Below are 27,099 nucleotides of genomic sequence, written 5' to 3'. Positions count from 1 at the left end.
ATCTCAAATTCTGCTGAAAAATTTCTCAGTGTATACTCAGTGGTCGGTTAGCAAGTTCCTGAGGAGGAATAGGGAGCTGTATAACTTTTGCAGATCAGGGTGCCCTAGAAGCATGCTAAATAAGAGATGGAATTGCATCAAGAGAATGAAATGATAGGAAGTGTGACTTGCATGAGGGCCCCCTCTTTATGTTGCCAAAGCTGAGTATTATGTATTTTCCAGAACCTGATTAGAATGTTCCATTCCAATTCTCCTGTATGAGGTCTCTCTGGGATTTTCAGATTCTTGTTTTCACTCAGTCCTTTCTCTGCATGAGCTGTTATCCTGGATTTCAAGCTACAGGTTTTCTCTTGCACTGTCGCCAAGCAACAGCTTGACATATAGGAGATTAAAATCTCCCTGGGAGTTTTAAATCAAATGGAGTGTGATGTTGTCAGCAGGTCACTCAAAATGCTGTCTCGCTCTCTCTCAAAAAAAGTTTCAACACACATGCATGCACATGCTCTAAACTAATTGGGCCTAGTAGTTTGCAGTTAAATACAACCATTTAGCTCCAAAACAAAACTATTGGTATTTCTGGTTTTAGGTGGCTACTCAAGATGATCTCCAAACTGCATATGTAAGACTTCTGATAAATAATACCAACACACCGTCTGCATCCAATGTCACAGATCTCATTCTACTGGACAATATTACTGGCCTCCATGTTCAAGAAACCAGTGGTAATAAGACTACAGATGGGTTCCAGATATATAAGAGAGGATTCCTGCAAGGTAACTAATTATACTGTGATCTTGCTTTTATAATGTGTGAAGACAATTTCTTGTGACAATATTTGTTTATTCTAGTGATTTAGGTCAAAACAAAAGCACTTTCTAATAGTTAATGCATCTTAAAAATTCCAGACAATTTTATTGTTTTCTATCTGCAATTTTAATATTGTTTTAACTCAAAGGGGTGAGTCAAGCCAAACTTGCCTCTAAGCTTGGAGATTTCTCTGATGTCAATGGATACAGGATTGGACCCTTCAGTTGTGTAACACTTAGGTCCTTCAAAACCTAAAGAAGTAAAGAATGTTTCTGTATTACTTTAATCCCAATGGGAACTTTTTTTTAAAACAAAATGCACTGGATGATCAGTATCAAAGCAAATCTGATCTGGCTAATTTCTTTATCCAAGCTGAAAACTTCCAGAGGGGTAGCCGTGTTAGTCTGTATACAGCAAAAACAACGAGAGTCCTGTAGCACTTTAAAGACTAACAAATTTAATTTCTGCAGGCAGAAGCTTTTGTGGGCTGCAACTCACTTCGTCAGCTTATGCCTGCAGAAATTAAATTTGTTAGTCTTTAAAGTGCTAGAGGACTCTTTTTTTTTTTTTTTTTTAATCCAAGCTGAGAATCATGCAGAAGATAACCAAACAACGTATCCAGTAAAAAGTTAAATTAGATATTTAAAAATTCTCTTTTTAAACAATCTAAAACTCTGATCCTGCCATTGGGTCTGCTTGGGCATCAGGGTTCACCTACATAGAACCAACTATAGATTTGGGACCTGAAGCATTGTTTGTAGTATAGGTAAGGGAGATTTTTTTATATGTATATAGGGTTCTCCTCCTCTCCCCGCACCTCCCTATCTCCCTGAACAAGAGCAAATCTTTATAACCATAAATGAAAACAAAATACAAGCCCTCTCCAGCCTTGGTTTCAGCCCTCTACCTAAAAACTGGATGTGGAGCCCTGTCTTCCTGCATGAAATCTCTCCTTTCTGATTCACGGTAGTTGTTCTTAAAGCCCTTTCCCCTTTATTATAGAGGGGAAAGGAAGGAAGCCAGAATTAACTCTTTGCTTCTTGGAGTCATGATGTTGCTCCTGCATACTCTTGTAGTACAACAAGCTGTTAAATTATGCTTACTTTTTAAAAATAAATAAGCAATGGTGTGATAGCTTAGTTTTACTACTGAATACTTTCCAAATAGGAAAATAAAATTAGTCCACATGGGGCTTTAGCATGATAGGGAGTTAATAACTAGAGCCCATTTCTGATAATGGAGGTATTGTTGGTGGCACAGATTGTGGGGCTGGATTTTGAAACTGTTGGCAACGAGTTACTGGCTTTCAACCCAGAGATTCTTTAGAAAGAATTAGCCCCTGAGAAAAGAAACTTGACTTAAATTACTGAATTGGCAAACAAAGCTAGAACAATTGTCGCATCTGTCACAGTTTCCATTAAAGCTGGAATTGAATTTTGCTTTTTATGCCAATGGAAGGTGTGTCCATCATTATGAAGAAATCTAAACTGGGATGGTATAACAAGAACAAAGTTTATTTAGCTGTAACTCTCATTCATTGGTATGCCAGCTTCCAACTCAGCCCTAAACTGATCACTGAGGATGGGGCACAAAGATTGGTACTTAGAGGTGGATCTACAGATAGTATGTGTTATCATCTTATTTGTTATTTCGTTTCTTGGCGATATGTTCCAAGTTAAAATTCCATTTCTGCTTCAGTGAAGTCAATGAAAAACTCCTTGGCTTCAGTGTGCTGCAGATGTATTCAATGAGGAGGGGTTCACCTTTCTCTGAAGCATCGGAGATTGGTCACAGTTGGAGACTGGATACCAGACAGGGTGGACCAGTGCTGTGAGGTGGTACAGAGAATGTTCTTTCTTAGATGCCCTCTGGTGTGTCTTGCCCATATGTGCAGGGTCAAACTGATTGCCAGATTTGGAGTTGGGAAGTAATTTTCCTCCAGGTCATATTGGCAAGATTCTTGATGGTGGCAGAGGTTCTTGTTCCGCTGCAGGATATCACCTGTTAGGACTGACTAGTCATGTCTTGCTTAATCAATTGCCTACCATTGCAGGGGCCTCGGGCATTGGTAACACCATGGTCCTTCTTCTTCTCTGCCTGTGGCACACAATGGTTCTGTCTCTTGAGGACTGAAATGCTTTGGTCTAACTAGAGTCACTGGCCTTAAAATAGGGGTCTCTGTGTGGCATTTAATGTCCTATGTTTATATAGGAGGCCAGACTAGATGATTTGATGGTATCTTCTGACTTTAAACTCCATGAAAGTATAAAATGGGAGCAGGATCAACCCCAGAGCAACTACAATGAAGCCTGTACAGGAGACCACTCTTATTAAGCTCTCATTTTAAGAGATTATCTCAAAAATATCTCCCCCCCAGATAATGACTACCATTCTTCTCCGCTTTTATTAAGACCATCTCCATTGAGAAAATGTTTATTGGTGCCTTGAGTCCTCACTTATTACAGGTTTCATTGCAGTTATGTCACAAAACGTACTGGGCCGGATTTGCTACAGTAGGTACAGAGCAAGGGGTGAAATGTACATGTGTACACCCTGTAACTGAAGGGACAGATAAACGTGGGGGGTGGGGGAAGACAGGGCTATCTTATTGGAAAATGGAGGCTGTGGTACTGTGGATGGCCTTCCCCAGGGATTCCATCTAGGGAAAGAAGCTCCAAGGTCCATCCACATCTCCATTGGAGCCTCACCAATACAGGCTGCCTGGGGAGAGAATGAATTTTCTCCTCTCCCCTTCTGGCCTGCCCTTGCTCATTTTGCACACTGTATCAGGTGGCTGTGCCCCTATCCTGCTAGTGAAGTGAGGATTGCAAGCGACTTGTGCCGCTGCATTCACATTCTAGCAGGTCTTTCTGCTGATGGGGACTTGCAGCTTGGATTCTACAAGTGGAACCTAAAAAGTTATTGCAGTCTATTATTTATCCTAAGCCTGATTTTCAGAGGCATTGGGCACCTGCAGCTCTCGTTGACTTCAAGTGGGTGGTCAGCACTTCAGACAATCAAGCCCATTATTTTCATTTAGAACTCCAAGGATGTGGAACTCTACTGAGATCTACTCAAGCTTTTTGTATTTACTGTTTTAATAAAGAGAATAAAGACATGACTCCTCAGAGGCCATATTACACATGTAGACGTAATACCCTCACCTACATTTCGTTTACACACTGATTTTTCTCTTTTAACAGTTGGAGAATACTACTCAATCAATTACATTGCATTTCTTGATGCAAAAGAAACCTGGGATGGCAGAGTCTTGACACTGCCTGCTAAACTGACCTTCAACAGTTCATCAATGGTATTTCCTTTTCCATTTTATTTTACCCTTTATAAATTATGTACAAGCGGTATGGGAATATGGGGACCTGCTCTTGTCTGCCTATGTGATGAGGTCAGCACGTAGTGATACGAGCTTTTAGACACTATTCTCTGAGTGACTGTGATGGGAATGACTTACAGCACTGGGCTTCCCAAGTTCAATAAATGAAAGAATTTAGAGTTGTATTATTTATTTTATGTTAGCCTATGATTTTCTCCCTACATTTGGGATAAATCTCCATTTTATCTGTGCATTCAGCAAATAGCAGTTTCATTAATTTGTTTTATGTGTATGTCATAATGAAACCTGGAGATTTGAAACGTGTGAATGTTCTTGCTTGAGCTCCTTGTAGTTTCCCAGGAGTTGGCAGTTGTGCCACGTGCCAGTGGAAATGTAATTTCCGTTGACTTTATAATATAGCCTCAGGTTTACCCTGTGACTCTGCTTTCCTAATTGTAGGCATTCTTAATGTACTTGTTTATTTGATGGCCACTTCTATTATCGTGTCTTTGTATATGTGTAAACAAATTCATATTAAGATCCGTTTTACGTAGATTGACTGACCATTTTAGGAAGAATGGATTATAATTAAATTCTTTAAATGGCTCTTTTCATTCAACATTTAATGACTAATTGGAACACCCATAGTTTGACTTTTTTTTTTTTTAATCACTAATAGATGGGGTCTAGGATGAACAGGTTTCTCCAATATTCCCTTTCATGTGGTTTTTGCACCTCCCTCTGAAACGTCTGGTACTAGCCACTGTCAGAGAATAGATGGACCACTAAAATGATTTGATAGTGAAGCTTGTTATGATCTGAAGATGATTTGTCTGTGAGTGTCTTCCTAATGGTTAAGGCCTGGATGCATGAAAGGAGTGAGGTATTGTGACACAATACATCACAGCACCCAGAAAATCACTCTGATTCGCAAAGCCTGAGTTAGGTGTCCAGGCTTCCTATACAATGAATGGGGAGACACAAGTGCCTCAGACAGCAATCCACAAACACCAGTATGATAGGCAAGGAGCCATGTAAGCTGGGTAATGGGAGATGCTGACCTGAGGTGTGAGCGCTAAGCCTCATCCCGCTCAGAAAGTTAGGCATCTCAGTCTCAGCTGCAGGGAGGTGCCTGTCTCTACCAGCAATTCTCTCCTGGAGAATTTTTAGCAAGAAGATGGAGGTGTGTGGTGTGGTGGGGAGTTGCACCTCCCTCATAACATTTAGCCCAGTGATTAGGGTTCTCACCTGCAATGTGGGAGATCCCTTGTTTAAGTCCCCCCTCCAGCTGAGGTGAAAAGGGATTTTTACTCTTATGTGAGTCATGAAAGAGCTTCTCCTCTTCTGCCTCTTCCTTCCCCTCCCCAACTTCACTGTTCAATTGGGAGGGGAGTATGCCCCTCAGAACAGCTGCTTCCCTGCCTATTAGAAGCAGATAAGTATGATGCCTTTTTCTATTAGACTTTTGTAGCTATAAGTAATAATAATAAAAAACATTTTTTCTGAAGGAAGCTTCTGTACAATAACTGGACAGTATGCCAGTTTTATAAATTAGATTTTAGATTATGCTTGTTTTACAATATTGTGATTCTTTTCTATATCTTTTCCAGAACAAAACACAGCATAGTTTGACTGCATCATTCACCATAACAGGAGAGGAAAAGACTAAGGTATCTCTGAATCATAGATAACTGACTATATATGTTACTTCTATGGATCCCCTGCTTACCTCTTCTGGTTAGCAAGAAAAGTGCATGCTGGGATCCAAGTTGTGGCTGCTTTACTTATGAAAATATTCCCATTGAAGTCAGTTACAGGAATTCAAATTAAGGGACTACTTGTATGAGTAAGGCAATCACAATTTGGCCTTTGGTTTGTTTGGGTAATACCGATTACTGTGAATTACAAATGAGCTTTTTCCTTCTATTACCAAACAGAAAAGGCAGAAGAGAAGCTTATATTTAAACACCAGAATTCTTAATGTAGAATTGATCATTTTATAACTCTGTGGCTTTATGCTGTATTCAGATCCAGTTTTCCAAATGGAAGGCTGTCCAACCCCAGAGAATGGCGATGAGCATGCTAACTTACTGTTGGGAATATCCAGTATGAAGTGTTTTTTTGTTTCCAGTGCTCATTCCAGAAGGGTGCAAGTTGTCTTAAACCTACTGAGGAGTGGTTCTGAGGAGTATTGCTGATTCAAATACCCGTCCTTGGGAACTGGATGGGTAAAAATTTAGCAGGAAATGAATAGTTCAATTTCCCTCCCTCCAATATGTATTTCTGGCCTTTAATAGTGAAATATGTGGCATCTAATGGTCCAAATGAGCCTGCAGAATAACATCAATTTCAACAAGCAGTGCTGTTCGTCCCTCATTTTTCCATTAGAGAACTTCTCGCTGCATCTATCGCTTCCCTTGCTAGAGTAACATCTTCATTCTCTGTCACCCTGCTCCCTCCCCCCTTTTGTTACCCAAGCAGGCTGTTTCATTGCGGGGAATCTTTATTAAGTAGCAGTGGCTAGAATGGTGGGAACACTGATCGTTTGCACTCAGCACAAGAAAATAGTTTATTTCACCCCAAAGCTATGTTGCCATGGTTGTGTCATTTAAAGTCTAAAGGTCATATTGACAGGACAATTTCAGAACAAATGGAAATGGAGAGGAAATATTGGAGACGTGTGCTGCATAGAAAGTAGCAGCATTTGTGCAGTGTTTGAGTAAACAGGAACTGGCATTCCACTGTGAACGTGAAGTTACAGAATCTTCAAGGAAACAGAACAGTGAGAATTAAAGGGCTACTGTGCAAGTCTGATCTTTTCTTTTCTGTTACATGAGGGGAAGAGAATTACTAGCAAATACTCCACTGTCTGGGATTTCTCAAAGCCAAAGGAATAACAATATGTCCAGGTTATTTTGAAAATTGAAATTGCTTCCCTTCTGCCATCAGTAAGTGTTGACCTTTGATCTGGCTCCTGGTAGTTAATTTCATATTCTTACATGGCAAGAAAAGTTTCAGGGCAGATAAAATATTTTTATACATTCAGAGTGAAAAGCACCTAAGTGTCATTTTCAAAAGGGACTGAGGAGCAGAAGGACTTGTCAACACAGACACTCAGGAAGGACAAATTAACTAGAAGTGTGAATTTAAAATGGATTAGTTAAACTGTATTAAATCCCCGTGTGGGTGCTCTTATTCAGAATTAAAGTAGCTTTAACTCGATTTAATTTAATTCTCAAAGTTTACAGGACGACCTAACGTGAACTAGGTACATTTTACTCTACTCCCACAGGGTCTACATAGGGCAGTTATGGCACGGCACACATACTGGTGTGTGCTGCAGATCACACCCCATTGGTTCAAATTGTAGGGCCATGTAGAAAAGCCCTTAGGCTCCTAAGTGCCTAAGTTACTTTTGAACACACAGAAGTTCTAGAATTAGGCTTGTCTAAACATTGCTTGAAAAAAAGGAGTTTAAAACAAAATATTGAATAGCTTCTCTTTATTTGAGCACCATGTACCCTGCTCACTGAATGAGGCTGACGTCCTGTGGGAAAAATAGTATGTGACCATATAATTAAGGACTGTATAATAATGCATACAGACAACGGGCCAAATCAAGGTTGCACAGTGAACTTTAATTCTGGCATTTCCTATCTTTTGAGTGCTTGATTTTGCAACTTAAAAAATTTTCTTTTAATGTAATTTTTGTATGTTATGTAATTTTGGCTGAATTCCAGATGATCAGTATTTTGACCTATAGAAAAAATAAGTTGATCAGATGGTTTCCTTTTGCTCTTCATTTGCTCCCACTTTCCCATCTATTTTATTCCTACCCTAATGCTCATTGATACAGAAATAGAAAGAGTCAGAAAAGGGATCACAAAAATTATTAGAGACAGAAAAGTTTCTGTACATGGAGAAGGTGAGCATTTGGGAACTGTTTTAGTTAAGAGAATGGGACAGCTAAATTGGGCGTGATAAATGTAATCAGAATAATGATTGGTATATGGGAAGAAACAAGGTGGGTAAGGTAATATCTTTTATTGGGCCAACTTCTGTTGGTGCAAGAAACAAGCTTTCAAGCTTCACAGGCCTCTTCTTCAGGTCATGGAAATAAATCAGGAGCTCTTATTCACCTTTTCTCATAATACAAGAACAAGGAATGTTCAGTTAAATTGAAAGACAAAACATTTAAAATGTGAAATATTTTTCCCACAGTGCATTATTAAGCTGGGGAATTCAGTATCACTGAATAAGAGCTTAGGAGGATTTTTTTTTTTTTTTAAATTAGACATTTAAATGGATAATAATAATAATAGTCACAATTACATTAGAGAGAACTTTTATAAATTCAGGATCTAAACTCTCATGCTTAGGGGCGTTAGTCATTCATTAACTGACAGGGTTAAGAAAAACATTCTTTATGGGTAGCTTATTACTTCATCTGAAGCAACTGGCATTGGCTGTAGTGTGAGATAGGATACTGGACTAACTGAACAGCTGGTCTGATCCAGTATTGCAATTCCTGCAGTATATTACTATAGCTTCAAACTTCTGCACTAATTTTTTCCAGCTATTGCCTGATTCTAAGACCTCATTGAGATCTGCAAAACAGGTGATATTTAAACAAACCTCGTTCAGCCATTTTTTTTTTTTTAGTTATACATGCACAACTAACTTAAGGAGAGAAGTATGTGATATATTCTGTTGTTTAAAAATATATCTACAGAACTCAAAGAAGGCTGAATGGATTTTGTTTTCCACACAGTATTTCCCTCTGGGCTGAGACCAGGCATGAAACATTTCAGAACAAATTGGATTTGCATGAGAAAATTATGAGTAATGGAAAAAAGGAGAGGTGGGTTGTAGTTCAGCCTTAGCAACAGCTGTCGCTAATGCTCCCAGTCTAGCTTCTTATATGCAAGACTGCCCAAATCCATGTGCATGCAATCCATGTGAAGGCAATGGTGTTATATATCTCGGCAGTAATTTGACCTTTAGCATAGAGTGCTAAAAAATTAGTTTAGTGTTTATGACAGTACCATTTTTTAAGTTAGTCCTAAAGAGCTGTCGACCCTCAAAAGGTCTGATTGCTTACTGCGCCAACATGCCACTCTTTAAAGTTTTACAGACACTGTGCATTTTCCCTTCTGCTTCACTGGAGTAAAATGCTTGGTTGCCTATAACAAGAGAATTCCGTGACCTAGAAAAAAAAATGTGAGTGCTGTTCATCTGAGTGGCAGTGCTGATGGCTTTCAGCTCTGCTCATCAGGGTCTGCTTGCCTCTGTTTCTAACTGAATGTTTTTAATGCTAAGTAAGAAGCTGTTTAGAAAGAAAAAAGTGCAAACAAAATGTTCTCCTGTTATGTGCATAATAATAAATACTGTGCACTCTTATGGCCTGACTTTCCATCCTTGTAAGCACCTCTAGCTTCCATTTAAGTCAATGGGAGTGCAGCATCTGTGAATAAAAGATCAGTAATGCCCCTTCACTTGACAATATCACAATGACTTAAACAGTTAAGTTTCTAAACACCCTTGAGAGGTACACCCATTGATATACCCCTGTGCCTCAGTTAAGTGATTTCTGGAATTTCACACCACGAATCGGTGTCAGGAGTAAGAAAGATAGGATAGATAATTAACCTAAGTTAAGCAACTGCTTAACTGATTACCCAGGCCATCTTTCTTTGAATTTCTATTGCTTAATTAAAGAAAGGGACTCAAGTTACATTTAATTTTAGAGTTGCTGCCTTAATAACATCTAATGTAGTATAGGAGATTAGGAAGATTAGGGAAAGTGTGGGCCCCTTACAGAATGGGGGAGGCAACCTAGTGACAGGGGATGTGGAGAAAGCAGAGGTACTCAATGCCTTTTTTGCCTCTGTCTTCACAGACAAGGTCAGCTCCCAGACTACTGCACTGGGCGGCACAGAATGGGGAGGAGGTGAACATCCCTCAGTGCTGAAGGAACAGGTTCAGGACTATTCAGAAAGATTGGATATACACAAGTCTATGGGGCCAGATGCAATGCATCCGAGGATGGCGAGGGAGTTGGCTGATGTGATTTCAGAGTCATTGGCTATTATCTTTGAAAACTCATGGCAATTGGGGGAGGTCCCTGATGATTGGAAAAGGGCAAATATAGTGCCCATCTTCAAGAAATGGAAGAAAGAGGATCCAGGGAACTACAGACCAGTCAGCCTGACCTCAATCCCTAGGAAAAATCATGGAGCAGGTCCTCAAGGAATCCATTTTAAGGCACTTGGAAGAGAGGAAGGTGATCAGGAACAGTCAGCATGGATTCACCAAGGGCAAGTCATGCCTGACCAACCTGATTGCCTTCTGTGAAGAGGTGACTGGGTCTGTGGATCTGGGGAAAGCGGTGGACGTGATATACCTTGACTTTAAGAAAGCTTTTGATACCGTCTCCCACAGTATTCTTATCAGCAAGTTTAAGTATAGTTTGGATGAATGGACCATAAAATGGATAGAGAGCTGGCTAGATCATCGGGCTCAACGAGTAGTGATCAATGGCTCCATGTCTAGCTGGCAGCTGGTCACAAGTGGAGTGGCCCAGGGGCTGGTTTTGTTCAACATCTTCATTAATGATCTGGTGTAGATTGCACCCTCAGCAAGTTTGCAGATGACACTAAGCTAGTGGGAGTGGTAGATTCCCTGGAAGGTAGGGATAGGATACAGAGTGACCAAGACAAACTGGAGGATTGGGCCAAAAGAAATCTGATGAGGTTCAACAAGGACAAGTGCAGAGTTCTCCACTTAGGATGGAAGAATCCCATGCACAGCTATAGACTGGGGACCGACGAGCTAGTCAGCAGTTCTGCAGAAAAGGACCTGGGGGTTACGGTTACAGTGGATAAGAAGCTGGATATGAGTCAGCAGTGTGCCCTGGTTGCCAAGAAGGCTAATAACATATTGGGCTGCATTAGTAGGAACATTGCAGCAGATCGAGCGAAGTGATTATTCCTCTCTATTCAGCATTGGTGAGGCCTCATTTGGAGTATTGTGTCCCGTTTTGGGCTCCCCACTACAAAAAGGATGTGGACAAGTTGGAGAGAGTCCAGTGGAGGGCAACAAAAATGATTAGGGGGCTGGAGCACAAGACTTATGAGGAGAGATTGAGGGAACTAGGTTTGCTTAGTCTGCAGAAGAGAAGAATGAGGGGGGATTTGACAGCAGCCTTTAACTACCTGAAAGGGGGTTCCAGGGAGGATGGAGCTAGGCTGTTCTCAATGGTGGTAGATGACAGAACAAGGAGAAATAGTCTCAAGTTGTAGTGGGGGAGGTCTAGGTTGGACATTAGGAAAAAGTTTTTCACTAGGAGGGTGGTGAAGCACTGGAATGGGTTACCTATGGAGGTGGTGGAATCTCCATCCTTAGAGGTTTTTAAGCTGTGGTTTGACAAAGCCCTGGCTGGGATGATTTAGCTGAGGTTAGTCCTGCTTTGAGCAGGAGGTTGGACTAGATGACCTCCTGAGGTCCCTTCCAACTCTAATATTCTATGATTCTATGAGATAAAAAGGCAAAAGTAGCACTAACTACTATTTCACTAACACAACCTAGAAATTTGTTCAACATAACATTTCAGGTTTTCAGAACTTAATCAGACAAGCATAATGGAAAATAACACGTAATCAATATCTTGGGTTGTTGGTGGCATACACAGAACAGCTGCAGACGGTGCAGCACTGCTTCTGGACCCGAGAAATGAGTGTTGACCAATGGGATTGCATCATAAGGCAGGTTTGGAATGACAAGCAGTGGCTGCAGAACTTTTGGATGCACAAAGCTACCTTCCTGGATCTGCGTGTCGAGCTAGCCCCAGTGCTCCATTGCAGAGACACCAGAATGAGAGCTGCACTGACTGTGGAGAAGCAAGTGGAGATCGCACTGTGGAAACTTGCAGTACTGGATTGCTACCCGTCAGTGGGAAATCAGTTTCGAGTTGGAAAATCCACTGTGGGGGCCATTGTTATGCAAGCATACAGGGCCATTTATTGCCTCCTGCTATGCAAGACTGTGTTTCTTGGCATGTAGTTAACGGATTTGCAGCACTGGGGGTTTCTTAAGTGCGGTGGAGCAATAGATGGTGCACATATCCCTATTTTGGCACCAGACCACCTAACCACAGAGAACATCAACAGAAAAGGCTACTTTTTATGGATTGGTCAGGGAACGTGCATGACACTCACACCTTTAAGAACATAGGACTTTTCAGAAAGCTACAAGCAGGGACTTTTTCCCCTGACTTCCGTATTGCTATTGGTAATGTTGAAATGCTAATAGTCAGTCTGGGGACGCAGCTTACCCCTTGCTGCCCTGTCTCATGAAGCTGTACTTCGGCCACCTTGACAGAAGCAAGGAAAGACTCAACTACCAGCCCAGGAGGTGTAGAATGACAGTTGAATGTGCTATTGGTAGATTGAAGGGATGCTGGCATTGTTTACTCACAAGATTAGATCTCAGTGAGAAAAATATCCCAATAATTATGGCTTCCTGCTGTGGCCTGCATAATGGGAAAAAAGCATTGGGAAAAAAGTTTCTTCCTGGGTGGCGGTAGAGTGGCTGTCTGCTGAGTTTGAACAGCGAGACACCAGGGCTATTAAAAGAGCTCAATGCAGGACTCAACACAAAGCAATACGGCTCAGGTAGCTGTGGAAGAAGCATTTTAGCAGTGAGCTTTATTAACGCTTTGTGGTGTTCAGTGCTTTACCTGGGCCTGCAGTTTTGGAGCCTTTTAAGAATTGTATGATGCTTGGTGCACATCTCTGAATATAATATTGTCAGTGCACCTATTAATTTTGCAGTGCTTGCTGTATATTTATGATTATTACAACACTGTTTGTCACTGATCCTATGAGTGATGTCACACTGTACAGTAACAAGTAAGTGGGTGCTTTCGGAATTGCTAGGCACCCTGCACCATATGTTGTGAACTAATCAAGATGAAATATGTTCCAAATAATAGAATTTTATTCAGTAACAAAATCATGGAAAAGAAAAATCTGTGCAATTTAAAAGAAAATACATTTAAGACTTAATAAATTAATAGAACAGAACTTTTCAAGATAAAAGATCACTTATGACCATTTTATTTTCACCTACAGCTACCGTGGCTTTCAGAGTCAGAGTTTCTGAATCTGTCATTGTCCTTAATGTCTCCTAGGATGGAGAGGTAGGAATAGAGATGTGACCCATGATATCATGTGAAATGTCAAGTGATGTGTGTAAGGAGGTGCTGCAGTGGAGATCTCCAAGGATTGCAAAGAGAGACAAGTCTGGGATTGTTGAACATGTAGGTCCACAGGGTCTGTGGGATCTGTGTTTGCTGCTAGAGAAGACCCATTATGTCCTGGTGCATCTCTGTCTCCTTTTCCTGCTGGGACTCCTGGGCCTTCTCTCCACTCTTTCCTTCTCCTGGCTGTCTGCAATGTTCACCCTCCAGGCCCTGTGTTCAGGGTCTGATGCAGCACTGGCTTACAAGATCTCACTGAACATCTCATCCTGAGTCCTCTTGTTTTGCCTCCTTATCTGGCTCAGACATTCCACAGGTGTGGAGGGGGAACCCTTCAAGGCCGCAACAGGGGCAGCTGCAGATAGCAGAGGTATCATCCATATAATCACAACAGAAAGCAAAAGTGAAGATTCAGAACTCTCTTCGCTTGCTCGCCAAAACAAGACATGCTCATCGACACTTCTGCTTCGGCATGCTTGTGCAGGGCACCACTCACCGCACCAGCATATGGCCCAGCAGGAGTGAGAGAAATGAGGAGGGAATTGCTCAGTTGCATGAAACTATGAATTTAGGGCAATGACACTGGGTACTGGCACCATTTCCCACAGGTGGTGGTGATTTTAACTGATATCTGTCTCCTGAGGCTAACAAAGGCAGAGAAAGTACAGCTGCTGCTGCTGGCATCCCGAAGCTGCCTGGGCCCATACGCTGCTAGCCTGCGTACTGCAGTGGTGCCTGTCGAAATTATCACTGAGATTTCCCCCATTCGCATGTCCCCCATCGTTGTCCTTCATCTCCTCCTTGTCCTTGCTGTTCAGGCCAGGAGCTTGTGGCTTGGGTTCTTTGCCAAGTATGGCATGCAGCTCTTTGTAAAAGTGGCAGGTCAGTGGTGCAGCACCAGATTGACTGTTGGTCTCCCTCGTCTTCTGGCATGCCTGTTGAAGTTCCTTCACTTTCATGCAGCACTGCTGCTGGTCCCTGTTGTACCCTTTCTCCTGCATCCCCTGTGCAATCTGCTTCTAGATGTCGACGTTTCTACAGCTGATTTGGAGCTGTGCCTGCACTGCTTCTCCTTACAGGCCCAGGAGGTTCAATATCTCCAGTTTACTCCAAGCCAGAGCGTGTCACTGTCATGGTCAGCTGGGCAGTTGCGCACAACAGTGGAGAACTAGTAGGTGTGCTCACCAAGCTGGGAAATGAGGAAAAGACATTTTAAAAATTCACAGGGCTTTAAACGGGAGGGAGGTTTTCTAGTCTACATGGCCACTGCATAGAATGAGGGGCCATGGGTCTCAAACTCTGGTCTTTAGGTCTATTCACTACTAGGACGTTTCAACCTGCCACACAGTGACCTACTAACAGTTGTCAGAATAGAAGCTGAACTTTGACCGAGGATGCCTCAGTACATCAATCATGACTCAACACCACACCGGGCAGTGGTGTTACTAAGTTGGTGTAACAGCATTTATGCTGATGGGAGACAAATTTATGTGTATGCGGTGTTGCAGCTGTGTTGGTCCCAAGATATTAGAGATACAAAGTGGGTGAGATAATATCTTTTATTGGAACAACTTCTGTTGGAGAGAGAGACGCTTTCAAGTGGTCTCGCTCACCAACAGAAGTTAGTCTAATAAAAGGTATTACCTCACCCACCTTGTCTCTCAAATTTATGTGTAGACACATGCAGAACTAGATCAATCCAAGGTGGTTTATGTTGACCTAGCTTTATAGTGTAGACCAGGCCTCAGAGGCCTCTAGAGTAGGGCCTTACTTGTGCTAATTGGCTTTCAACTCTCATGTTGCTAACACAACAGAGGAAAAACTAACCGAAGCTAGATCACAAAACAATTTGGTCACTTACTTACATGTCAGCTCACCACGTTCTCCTTCCCATGGATCTGTAGTAGTCAACCCTATTTTAACCTACTTGTCTACAAATCATATGAGCCCTAAGATTTCACTAACACTCTTGACTGTCTAACACAAACTCCTACAATTATGACAAACTGTATAGACTGAATGTGGTTCAAGAAGCTTGCACACTTGCTCTCATTTTATGTCTGTATACGCCTAGAAATTGAAAGTCAGTATGAAACCATTAACCATGGTAGACACATGTACAGTGTTTCACCATCTCAATCAACAACACTAACTTGTTTAGTTTCAGAGCTATTTTACAGCAATCTCAGTTGGAACATGTTATAAAACAAGGACACACTGTAATTCTGTGAGAATCTTTAAAGCACATTCACAAGCATATACACTTTCTTAATGATTAGTTACCCAGTTTGAAGAAGTGGTCAGTTGGATTGATTGGGTTGTCACCCAAGAGAAAATCTCTGTGATTTATCACTAGGTCTTTGCTCAGCAATCAGCTTTCAGCTCAGTTATTGTTCACAGCAGGAGCTGACCCTGTAAACACAGGTTGAATGAAGGATGGACACAACTATAGTCTTTTCCCAGTGTGCTAGAGGGCAACCTGATTTTTTCGAAAATAGCAAGAGACAATTAAAGGTGCCTACCTGAGATAGATATTTGATGTTACCAGGAGAACTTCCATGTGGCCAGCCCAGGACCTCAGTCTTCTCTCTCAGATGTCTTTGGCTTTCAGATTGTGCTGATGGAAATAGGATAAAATAGCTTATTGCTGCTGGGTGGTCCATCGCTGTTCCTCTTCTTGGAGGTACTGGTGTGAACCAATTATATGGTGACCCATGCGTCTTCTGAGGAGTTGAAATATCCAATGAAAATGAGTTGTCTGCTCTCACTATCCTATCAGAGAATGAGATATCACCTTCTGAGTTCTTACAACTGGGACTGGAATCGTCCAGTCTCTCTGTGCAACACATCTTGTTACCCTAGCTTGTGTAAGACATAGCTGTTGGTACAACCAATTTGGGACATACCTTGAACACAGGCAGGTTTGCAGTGGTCAGCTTCTTACCTCCCCAAGTTGCTTCCCTTGTGCCCCTTTGCAGTGCATCCCTTTGCCAACTTTGCAGTTATGCATGCTCAAGATATCGTTTCTCCATCGTCACTCTGTTAGCTGCTGAAATGTTCATTTTAAAGTTCATATAATTTTTGCAAAGTCCATCCATATTTTTGATGGTCTCTACACCTGTTTTAACATTCCATTATACAACACATAGTCAATTCAAGAACTGATGTTCTCCAGCAGACCGGAACAGCTCTATAATTCTTCTATTTCTGTTCTTCTTGTTTTAATTTATGTATGTTTGGCTGAGCTGTGTCTGTGCCTTACTGACAAAAGAGTTACATTTCTGATTATTTATTTCATTCTAAGATCTATACTATTTGGTTTCAGTCCTCTTTATTTAGTACTTTTTTCAGCACCGGTGTATTTTACTAACGTGGTAGCATAAGCATGCTTGATTGCAAATATTAGTCTTAAACTAAAAGAAATCAATATGAACGCACCCCCTTTTTTCCTTAACAGAATTGCCCATGACATAGACCCTGTCGTTAAAGTTTTACAATAGTTTGCTCAAAGCTGCACCACTTTATCTGTATAAAGGGAAGTTGACTATAACTTCATTTAATCATGAGAATCCACTGAGTTCCCTGTTTTTTACTACTTACTGTGTATAGCAACATCATATAATGTCTTAAGGTTTGATATGAATTTATATATATATTCTTAATTCATTCACAGACAGGGAAAGAGGGGACATCTCCCCAGCAGCACCAGTAGTGCATTCTTGTGAAAGGCTGCAGAGACTTAGTTTCCTCAGACAGTCTGAAGAAATCTTCCCATTAGATCTTGGATTTGGAGTGTGGGGTGTGGTTTTTTTCCCTCCCTGTCCTCTGTCCTATCTTTTCTAAACAGCCTTGTTGCCTGGGCAATTCCTAAATGATTATAACCAGAACTTTGGGGCTTTAGTTAATACACAGAGCTGATAATATCTCCACGAAATTTGTTTCTTGTTCTAGACCTCTGAATCAGCAAGATACTTAAGCACATTCCTCACTTCAAGCACATGAGTGGTCTCATTGACTTCATTTGGATTTCGAACATCCTTGAAGTTAGGCATATGCTCGAGTATCTTGCTGACTTGAGGCCTTCCCGCTAGTGGCTAAATCCTGCTCACCTTTCTCATATGAATGGTCCCATTGTCTTCAGAATTATTTTATTTAGATTTGTATTACACTTATACAAAAAAACCCCCACTTATTAAATACTCTAGATACCTTTGACAAAAGTTAGTTTTATTTTGATTAAAAATATTTTTATTAGCTAACTCCTGACCAAAAACCTGTCCCCTACCAAAACTCAGCCCCCCAAAACAGCCCCTCCAAAAGCTTAGGTAAATTGGCAAGCTTCCCAGCATGCCCCGAAGATTGACAAACTCAGGCTATTTCAGATGAAGGGATGTGTGGGGGCAGGTGGGCATAGACGCGGGGCTTCTCATGGTATATGCTCTACTGCAAACTCCCACTCTTTGAAGGCCAGGGAGCTTCATCTTGCCCACCTCTGCTGAACATGACTGCAGCAGAGCGCAGGATGAGCAGTGGCCTGGCTTCATCAGTGTCGTCATAGAGCAACCAAAGTAATTAGGGGGCTAGAGATACTGACTTCTGAGGAAATATTTTTAAAAGATTTATTTAAGTATCTGTAGGATATAGGATATATATAAGTATCTATAAGTGACTATTCAAAATGAGTGTAGAGTAGAGGGGATATATAAGTCTGCAGCACTATGAAGGTTAAAAGGGAGAGGCGTTATTGGCCATTATACGATAATGTTATACATGCATATGAAGAATGTTTGATACTTCAATGCCAAAATATGTAACTTTAATTAAACCCAGAGAAAGATTAGTGTGGGGTTTGGAGTAGGTTCAGAGTGGTATTAACGTCAATCAGTACTTTCCTGATATTATTAATAGTAGAAGATAATACAAAGGGACATAACTGGTACTAATTTACTGAAATTCAGATGGGAGGAAATTTAAGATGAGAAAAAACTGCTAGATACTAAGATATGTTAGTAATTTATTAGTGAAATAGATAAATGACTGTGTTTGGTTCTTTTTTCATTTAGTAGTTTCAGGCATTGATGGGCATATAAACGGATTCAGGACATGGTAAAAGTGTTCACATAATCATTTAATTTGTTTGGTACTAATTGATTTAAGTGCTCCATGTGCCCTATAAGTTTCATTATTATAGAACAAGCATGACTGAAAATAATACACTCTTTTGTCAATTTGATTAATTGTCAGAAAAGAGCTTTTCAAATACAATATTGTTAGTTGAGCCTTGGGACCCACTTTCTAAATCTCATAAAGTGGCAAATTAATGGCCTGTATTAATGGTTCAAATATTTTATAAATACAAAGAAGCTACTAAATCTGAACTCAGGTAGACTATTTAAGGTCTGGGGATTGAGTCTTTCTGTAGTGAACTGGACCATAGTCCAGAAATATATTAAAGAGCCAAAATGTGCATTTTCTGATATTCACATGAGAGCAGTGTTGTTTTTGTCAATTCTTTAGCCTTACAGATGTGAACATGTCTTTAAATGTTTATAGGGACAAATCCTGTGAGTTAACGTGTATTCAGATGAGTTAGGTTTGCAGGGTTTGGCCCAAAACTGAATATAAGGTACTAAATTCTGCTCTCTTAGACTGACATAAATCCATTTGAAAACAAGTGCAAGATTTGATAAATGCTTCACGCAAGCTACACACTTGCCATTGACTTCATGAAGTGCATTCATGCTGAAAGCACCATGCCTACAGATGGCATGTTATGAAATAGAATGCACCATGCTTACAGATAGTATGCGAGTTGTTTAAAAGTTGCAGCCATGACAAATGAAACATTATCATAATGGCTATGTGTCACCTTTCATCCAAAGATCTCAGAGAGCTTTACAAACTTTGAGTTGTATGTTGCCATTCAAATGTGAGGCATTGTGCCCATTTTATAGAAACATAAAGTGAATTAAAAAGAGGTTAATTAAACCCTAGCCCTGAGGATGCGACTGAAGGATATATTTGAAAAGAAAGGCAATTTGGCTTGTGGTTCTTAACTCCTGGATTACATTCCTGACTCTGGCACATGCAGTTACCATAAGTGTGTGAGCAAACTGAGTAGCTTTGCCCCTTATGAAAAAAGACCCATCACAAACATATGCTGATTAAAGCCTTTTTACTTCACTGATTATTTTGTTTAGGAGCAAATTTTCAAAAGTAGCCTCTGATTTCAGGTGCTCTGATTTTCAGAGTTGCTGAACATTCCCAGCTGCCATGAACTTTGACTGGAGCTGTGAGTGCTTAGCAACCTCTGAAAATCAGGCAATAGGTATTTGGCCACTCAAAAGTTGCATTGGCAAATATTTAACTTAGGAGAGGATCTATAGCTTGTGTTATGCAGTTGGTGAGACTAGGTGATCTTAATGGTCCATTCTGGCCTGAAAATTTCTGAAAAAATAAACCATTTTTTGGAAATCTTAATAGAATTAGTGTAATTATGTCTTACTACTTAGTAAGTCCATATTCTTGTGAAGATTGTTAGAAGTAACTTACTATATTGTTGACAACTGTAATCTGTGTCTGATTTTTGTGCACATGTAACTCTGGGACGAAATGTGGTTTACATATTACATTCTTTCATTTTCAGGTTTTATACAACCATGGCACCCATGCTTCAGGATTCTTCATCGCTTTTGTTACTTCTCTTGTATTAACGTGTGTTGCATTTTTTGCTGTTTACCAAAGTAGAAGATTAAAATGGAGTTTCCTTAATAAAAAACAGGTGAGTCATATTTTCTACAATACAACTTTCTCCTCTTCTCATTAATGGTATCTTGAAGTGGTGTTAAGTAATTCAGTGACTAGCCTGAAATTTTGAAAATTTGGCAGTGGAAAGATAAACTGAGATATTCAGTCAGAATCTCAGGTGGTGTAAATCTGCATAGCTCCATTGTGTATTTCATGGTCAGCCTTAGAGGGGAACCTTAAGACTGACCAGAATCATCTATCAAATTTTAAAGGCATTGATCTGTCTCTAAAGTAGGTGTTAAGTAGTGTTGAAAAATATATGAATTAAAACGTGTTAGTTAATACATTTTAAAACTTGACCATTTTTCCTAATCTAGACATGCTGATAATAGATATATAGTTGTTGTTTCCTTGCCTACGGTGTGGATTTTGATGGGGGAACTCAAAATTTACGGTATACAGTAATCTGTCAAAAGGGTGTGAGAGATACTTGACAGTTTGATGGAAAGCTATGTAAATATGTATGTGTTTAAGCAAATGTGAGGTGTATGCCTGGAAGGAGGGAGGTGGTATTAAAGCCAATCTATACCTCCTTCACACTACCCACAGGAATTACTATGACTTATTTCCTAAACTGGAAGATTTAACATGTTGTTTCTTCCTGGCTGACCTATTGACTTCTATAACTTAAAGCTTTCTCCCTGTTTTTGCTAAATCTCTAGGGAGAGTGGCTGAATGAAAACTTTTAGAAAGGTTTGTGGCATAAGTAAAGTAGGGTTTTTATTGTTGCCATGGTGTGTGTGTGTGGCTGGCTTGCAAGCTGTTTATTCTTTCTGTATGGATTGGGTTTAAATCCAGAAGAGCCCTGTGATGGGGTGGACTAGGTCTGGAGGCTCCCTGCTGGAGCCCCCCCACTAGAGGACCCCTGAAAAGAGCAGAGGAGAAGTCCTCCAGGCAGCGTAGAGTAGCTTCAAGGGAGCAGCCAATCAGAGGGACTGCTGGAGTGACCAATCAGGATCCAGAAGGGCCATATAAAAGGAAGCAGCAGAGCAGTCAGTTGCTGCCTGGAACTTGAAAAAGGGGACTGGGTGCCTGATTGACTGAAAGAGCAGCAGGGCTCTGGACAGCTCACTGCAGGCAGGACCGAGCCCAGGGAAGGCTGCCAAAGACCAGGTGCTTGGCTGACTGGAAAAGCAACAGGACCATGGACAGGTCAGTGCAGGAGGACCGAGCCCAGCACCTAGCCGGACCAGGCGAGGGTACCTTCATGGGCTCTGCTGATCTGGTTGAAGACTGAGCCCAGGGAGGGCTGCTGAAAGGATACCAACTGAGGGTACCAAGATGGGTCCCTGTTGGGCGGTTAAAGAAGACAATGGGAAAGAACTAGAGACTGTATACCCCTGAAGGGGGTGGGAGGGACAATGTGTGTGACTTGGCTGGAGGGCTGAGTCACTGAAGACCCACCAAAAGAACCGTCAGCTGGCAGGGCACCAGCGAGAGGCAGTTGCCATCCTGTTGTAAGAACATGTATACATTCCAACCTTACTCCCTTCCCTCATAACATCTAATAGGGGTTCACCAGATCTCACTGGGCAAATGAATGCCTGGCGGCTGAGTCTATTAACCCCTTCACCCATTTCCTGCTGACCCTGACTGTAAGAATATATATGCCTTGTCCCCCAGATTTCCCGGTCCACCACAAAACTCTGCCAACTCGCAATCCATATATGGATAGTCTTTCTTTGTGCCCTGGCAGCACGCATTAGTAACATACCACCCTCTTTTTCCAGAGAACCTTTTCTCAGTCTCTTTTCCTGCTGGGGGATCTGACTTCTTCCCCGTCTCCTGTCTCAGCATGGGACAGACTGTCTTTCTGGGTCGGTTGGCCTCTAAGAATTATTTGAGGAGCTTCACTGCGCTATCCAATGTTGAGGGTTGGTGCTGGCATACCTGTATACTCAGCACCTCAGGAAGATCTTGTGAGAACATTCTAGGATCACAGCATCCTTCACTTCCTCCAGCCCCTGGATCTCCAGTCTCAATGAGAGAGTAGCCCACTCCGGCAACCTCTGTGCAAATGCTCTGGCCTCTATTCCTTCTGTCCATTTCGCCACCCTACATTTCTGTTGGCATCTCTCTGACAACTGACCCCGCCTATCTGAGATGTCTGCCATGACTATATCATAGTCTCTCGCATGATCTTCACTTTGAACATGTAGGCTGCTTAGCCACTTGCAAACCCTTATTGTAACCAGAACCTAAATCCACCCTCTCAAAAGTTTGGAGGAAGGGTCATCTGTTGGAGCCATTTTACACAGTCCAATTCCCTGGGCTCTGTTGCTACCCCCCAGTTGTGGGACTCACCATGTTCTGCAGCATCTGGTGCTGTCCTGCTGTGTCTTCCTTGGTAAATTCGTGGAGAGTTTTCTGTTGCTCTGCCTGCCACACCATTTGGGACTCCTGTTCTTCTTGTGGGGACTCTTGAAGCAGTTACGTGGACTGATGCCATCCTTTTGCTGTTCCACCACTGGATTTCTTCCATTTCCCGGACTGCTGACCCTCGCGCCAGTTCCCTCTTTGGTTTCCTGCACAGATGAGTGACACTGCTCCCAGGACAAGATCCCAAGTATGTCATAGGATGGTCCTCTGAGTCTCTCTCGCCTTTATGGACAGGCCACCTTCATCACTACCATGCTTTCTTATACTATTCTAGCAGACCATTGCCTGTAGTGCTATTCAGATATTTACAAATATGGGAAAGGGAACAGTACTAGCAGCAGCCAGCTCTGCCTTCCTTGAGGCTTTGCACACCCTTCCAGGGCTTCCTTCCTCTTAATTTATCTGCTCCTCGCTGCTGGGGTTACTTTCCCCTCTAAGTAGCCCTGCAGCTTTGGCTCTGCTTGTTAACTGATCCTCTGTTTAGGTCCCAACTAAACTATATTGGTGGGATTTGAGTGATAAGATGCTGACTCAGTTCCTGACTCAGAACCCCTATCACACAAGCAAAAACCCATGTCCACAAAACCAGACCAGTAAAATAAAACCAATTGAATGGAGCAAGTGGGATTAACAACAGAGAACAGAAAATAGAAGTAGATAAATAGGAGGGTAAGCAAAAATGTATTAGTTTGTTTGTTATTGTGATTTATGCATAAAAATGTTTTGTGAGTGGGATAGAATGGATAGATACACAGATGAGTTAACTCGAGTCTGCACGAAGTTATGGAACAGGATATAACAGATAGTGATTGACAACAAGAGAGTGGAGAAAACCATAGCCAAGACCAGAGATTTGAAAAATGTCACTATGTCCCCAGGAGAGGTAACTTGATTAATTATTTTCCTTGCCTTATCCTTTTTTGCGTGTATATGTAATTCATAGGTGATGATTGCATCGTCTTAAAATGCACAAAATAAATACTACAAGAAACTGTTTATTCATAAGTTGAAAAGGAGCAGCTGGATAAAGAGGAGAAGTAAGAGGAGGAGGTACGGCCTGTTCCCAGGGAGGAGCAGCAGCCAGTGTGATGGCAGGCCCTGAAAATATTCCACCACCAGTTGTACCAGGGACTGCATGAGTGCAAGGTCCCATTTCTCTGGGCATAATACTGCTCCATGAACTGGTGTGTGAGTGCCTCCTCCTGCCTAAGAACCCAGTCCTCCTTTGCCCTAAGGCATTCAAACTGCTCCTAACTCCCCTGTCAATGCCAAGGAGCATGTCTTCTGGGGTCATTCTCAGTCTTCCTCTGCTATCTCTGCAGTGCCACTCCTGGCAGAATGAGTTCCCTATTGACATTGGACTGTCCTGGCAGGTCAAACACAAAGCTAGCATTCTCTCTCATTTCTCCTTTGAAGGAACCTAAAAAATCCCCTCACATATTGTGGCCTTTGGCAGCAAAGAGACAATATTCATACTTTTTAGCATCCCAAAAATACTACTGTTACAGCTTTCTTCCTTCAGACTATTTTTGCAGCCTGTCAGGAATGTGCTGAGCCTAAAAATGCATTATAGTTGTTAAAATGTTGCATAGTTTACAATGCATCAAGGGGCTGAATGGTGTGGGGTTTGGTTACTTGTACTAGTTCCCTATTTCTTCATTAAAGGCTGGCCATTGTGTGGAGAACATAGCAACGTTCAAGGTACTGAAATGGAAAAAGAAAGTGGCTTTCCAGTCCTGTGGAGGACACCTGGCCACCAGTGCCACAGAGATGTTCCTGCTGGTCAACTCTGCACATATTGCTGAGTGGAGGGGTTTGGTGAGCTACGAAGGTGGATCAAGCACATTTGTCCTTTCATTAAACCTGAAGAACTAGCTTGAATTTCTGCTATACTGAAAATTTGCTGAATTATGCTTACAGTACTGGGAGGCAATTCGAGAGGAAATTGACTGTATTCTCAGCTAGGAGACAGAGTTCCCATGGAAGAGGTATAAAGAACCCCAGAAAATGTCAACACATTCCCCCAACCCACACTTCATCACCAGAAAGTCTGGCTCCTGTGTCCAGTGAACACCACTGAAAGGAACGTAGAAACAGAGAATAGCACCACAAGTGAATTTTCTTCCCAGAACTTTTGTATGATCACTACAAGCCAGTCACCTCTACACGGCTAAGGGCCATGGCGCTGTGTGCGTGTGGAACCATCACAGCGATGCTTCACCCATCCCCACTTCTCTTGGCTTCTGCAGAGTGGCTTAGTACAGGGAGAGGCCACGCATCAGGAACTGGGAACAGCAATAAACATTTGCAGTGGTCACAGCAAGAATGGAACATTCTGACTTCCCTTGGACAAACAAATGGATCCCTTTCCTTTCCTGGACCTAGGCAGGCCCTCACCCAAGCCTCCAACTACTGCCACTCTCCTTCCAAGCAGTTCCTGTGGACAATGGAGGGATATAGAACAACAAAACACATGCACAGTTGCAACTAAAGACATACATTTACACTAAGCAACTATAGACATAAATTTACACTGGAGATAATGATTTGATATTTCTAATATAATCTTCCACATCATAGAGTAAACCTTCAAGAAAAAAAGTGTGCAAAGCCATCTTAATATATCATAAAGGAGCAGCAAAGGAAGGGAGAGAACAATGCATTGTTGTTTTGTCTTTGCAGTTCACCTTTTCTAAACAATTTTTGTCGAGGTCTTTTTTAAAATTTTTGTATCTTATGAGTTTCTGCTAGAAGAGTCCTACAACTGGTATAGAGAAGGATGGACATGTGTCCTATTTACATTTACAATAAGAATTGCATGTAAGTTCCATACGTGTACCAGTGTGCATCATGTTTGAAAAATGGCTCTATTAACCTTCGGATTTCTCTTAAGTCTGAAGAAATAATCATGGTAAGTGAAAATAGCTCACCTCAATGTCCCTTTTATGAATAAGGCTTGATACACTTTTCTGATTTCAGTAACAGACTCATCCTAGCACCAGAGATTTATAATGGTTTTCTTGTCTGGTGAATGTATTAATCCTTAATCTCAAGGGAATCAATATGTACTGTATACTAACTGAATCACTTTTTCTCTTTCATAGGATTATGTGCCAACTTCTGTTGGTGGAAGAGACAAGCTTTCGAGCTCAAAAACTTGTCCCTTCCACCAACAGAAGTTGGTCCATTAAAAGATATTACCTCACCAGCTTTTTCACCTCACCTAGCTGGTGTCCTGGGACCAACACGAGTACAACAACACTGCAAACATAGAATGATGTGTGATTTTGTTCCAGTAGTGTATATAAAAAGCTGTATATACCATAATACAAATGATAGAATGGTCCTAGAGATTTAGAGTGGAAAATAACTCTGAAGCTGGTCTAAAACCTATTGAAGCCAATGGATAGACTCCTATTGACTTCATTGGGCTTTGACCCAGATTTTTAAAGGTATTTAGGTGTTGCAGTGCTCAGCATTGACATTGACAGTTTTCATCATTTAGGTTCCTGCTCAGTTATATACCAAAACAGGATCCACACAAACTCCCATTGAAGTAAATGGGAGTCTTTCCACTGACAACAATAGGAGTTGTATCCAGACTAAGTGTTGATCTGCTGTAGTCTAACGTTTCTTTTTTTGTGTTTACTTAGGAGATCCGATATGATCCTGCTCTAGACCACAAACTGGAGTATTCACAGTTTAATTCAGGAGATCCCTTTAATGAAGATATCATTATGAATGATCAAATCATTGAGATACTGTTCTTTGAAGACTCCAAAAACATGCTTCAAGCTTTAGAAGAGTAAGAATTCACTATTATTGCATTATACTTCATATCAACAAAATGTCTCATACACATTACTGAATATATCTGTCCTTTAGTTCTCTCTGATAGATTGCCTTCAGAAATGTCTGCACTACTTGAAGCTGTTGACCCCTTTAATAAATGGGCATCCATGGTAACTAATACAGGCATATTTGATATTGCATTACTTATAGAAATTTGCAGCTCAGCCTAGATCCTAGACACATGTTTTCCAAGTCAAACACACTGTAAGGGCTTGTCTGCATAGCTAGTTAGTGTGTTGCAAGCCAGAGTGTGATGAATCTACAACACACACAAGCTTGTCGTGCACTAAATGGCTACATGCACCCTTCTGCACACTGAAGGTTCTATAGTACACTGTGACATACTCCCATTAAATGTTTACTGTGCCTGTCGCAGGGTCCACATGACGAGTTATTGAGGGGCGAGCTAGTGTGTGGTAGATTCACACCTTGGTTTACTGTGCTCTAACTCCCTGTGTAGGCAAGCTCTTAGTTAAACTGCTAAAAGAACAGATCCACTACCTCTGATCTCAGCCCCTTAGGTGTACAATGTACACCATGCCAAAGGGCACTTTTATTAGTACAGTGAAATGTTGTAGAGAGTCTATTCTATTATAATTGAGCATATTTTGCCTTTAGAACAACATGGCCTTGTTCCTACAGAGGAAAAGGGCCTGCTCTT

At 41.4% G+C, this 27,099-nt stretch overlaps 1 protein-coding gene across 4 annotated transcripts in view; it reads left to right on the top strand.

The window, feature by feature from the left end:
* Positions 1-27,099, top strand: part of EVC2 (EvC ciliary complex subunit 2) — a 150,094-nt gene that overhangs the window by 33,791 nt on the left and 89,204 nt on the right. For 3 of the 4 annotated variants that reach the window (XM_067556406.1, XM_067556407.1, XM_067556405.1), the window contains exons 5-9: positions 587-773; positions 4,011-4,120; positions 5,752-5,811; positions 20,047-20,181; positions 26,240-26,391. In XM_067556406.1, coding sequence (XP_067412507.1) covers positions 587-773; positions 4,011-4,120; positions 5,752-5,811; positions 20,047-20,181; positions 26,240-26,391 — 644 coding nt within the window. The remainder of the gene's footprint in view (positions 1-586; positions 774-4,010; positions 4,121-5,751; positions 5,812-20,046; positions 20,182-26,239; positions 26,392-27,099) is intronic. The other variant, XM_067556408.1, reaches the window with a different exon arrangement.

Source organism: Emydura macquarii, unplaced genomic scaffold (assembly GCF_026122565.2).
Source record: "Emydura macquarii macquarii isolate MOO-44397 ecotype Brisbane River unplaced genomic scaffold, CSIRO-AGI_Emac_v2 contig_1768, whole genome shotgun sequence".
NCBI lineage: Eukaryota > Metazoa > Chordata > Testudines > Chelidae > Emydura > Emydura macquarii.
This window is presented reverse-complemented; position numbering and strand designations above follow the sequence as displayed.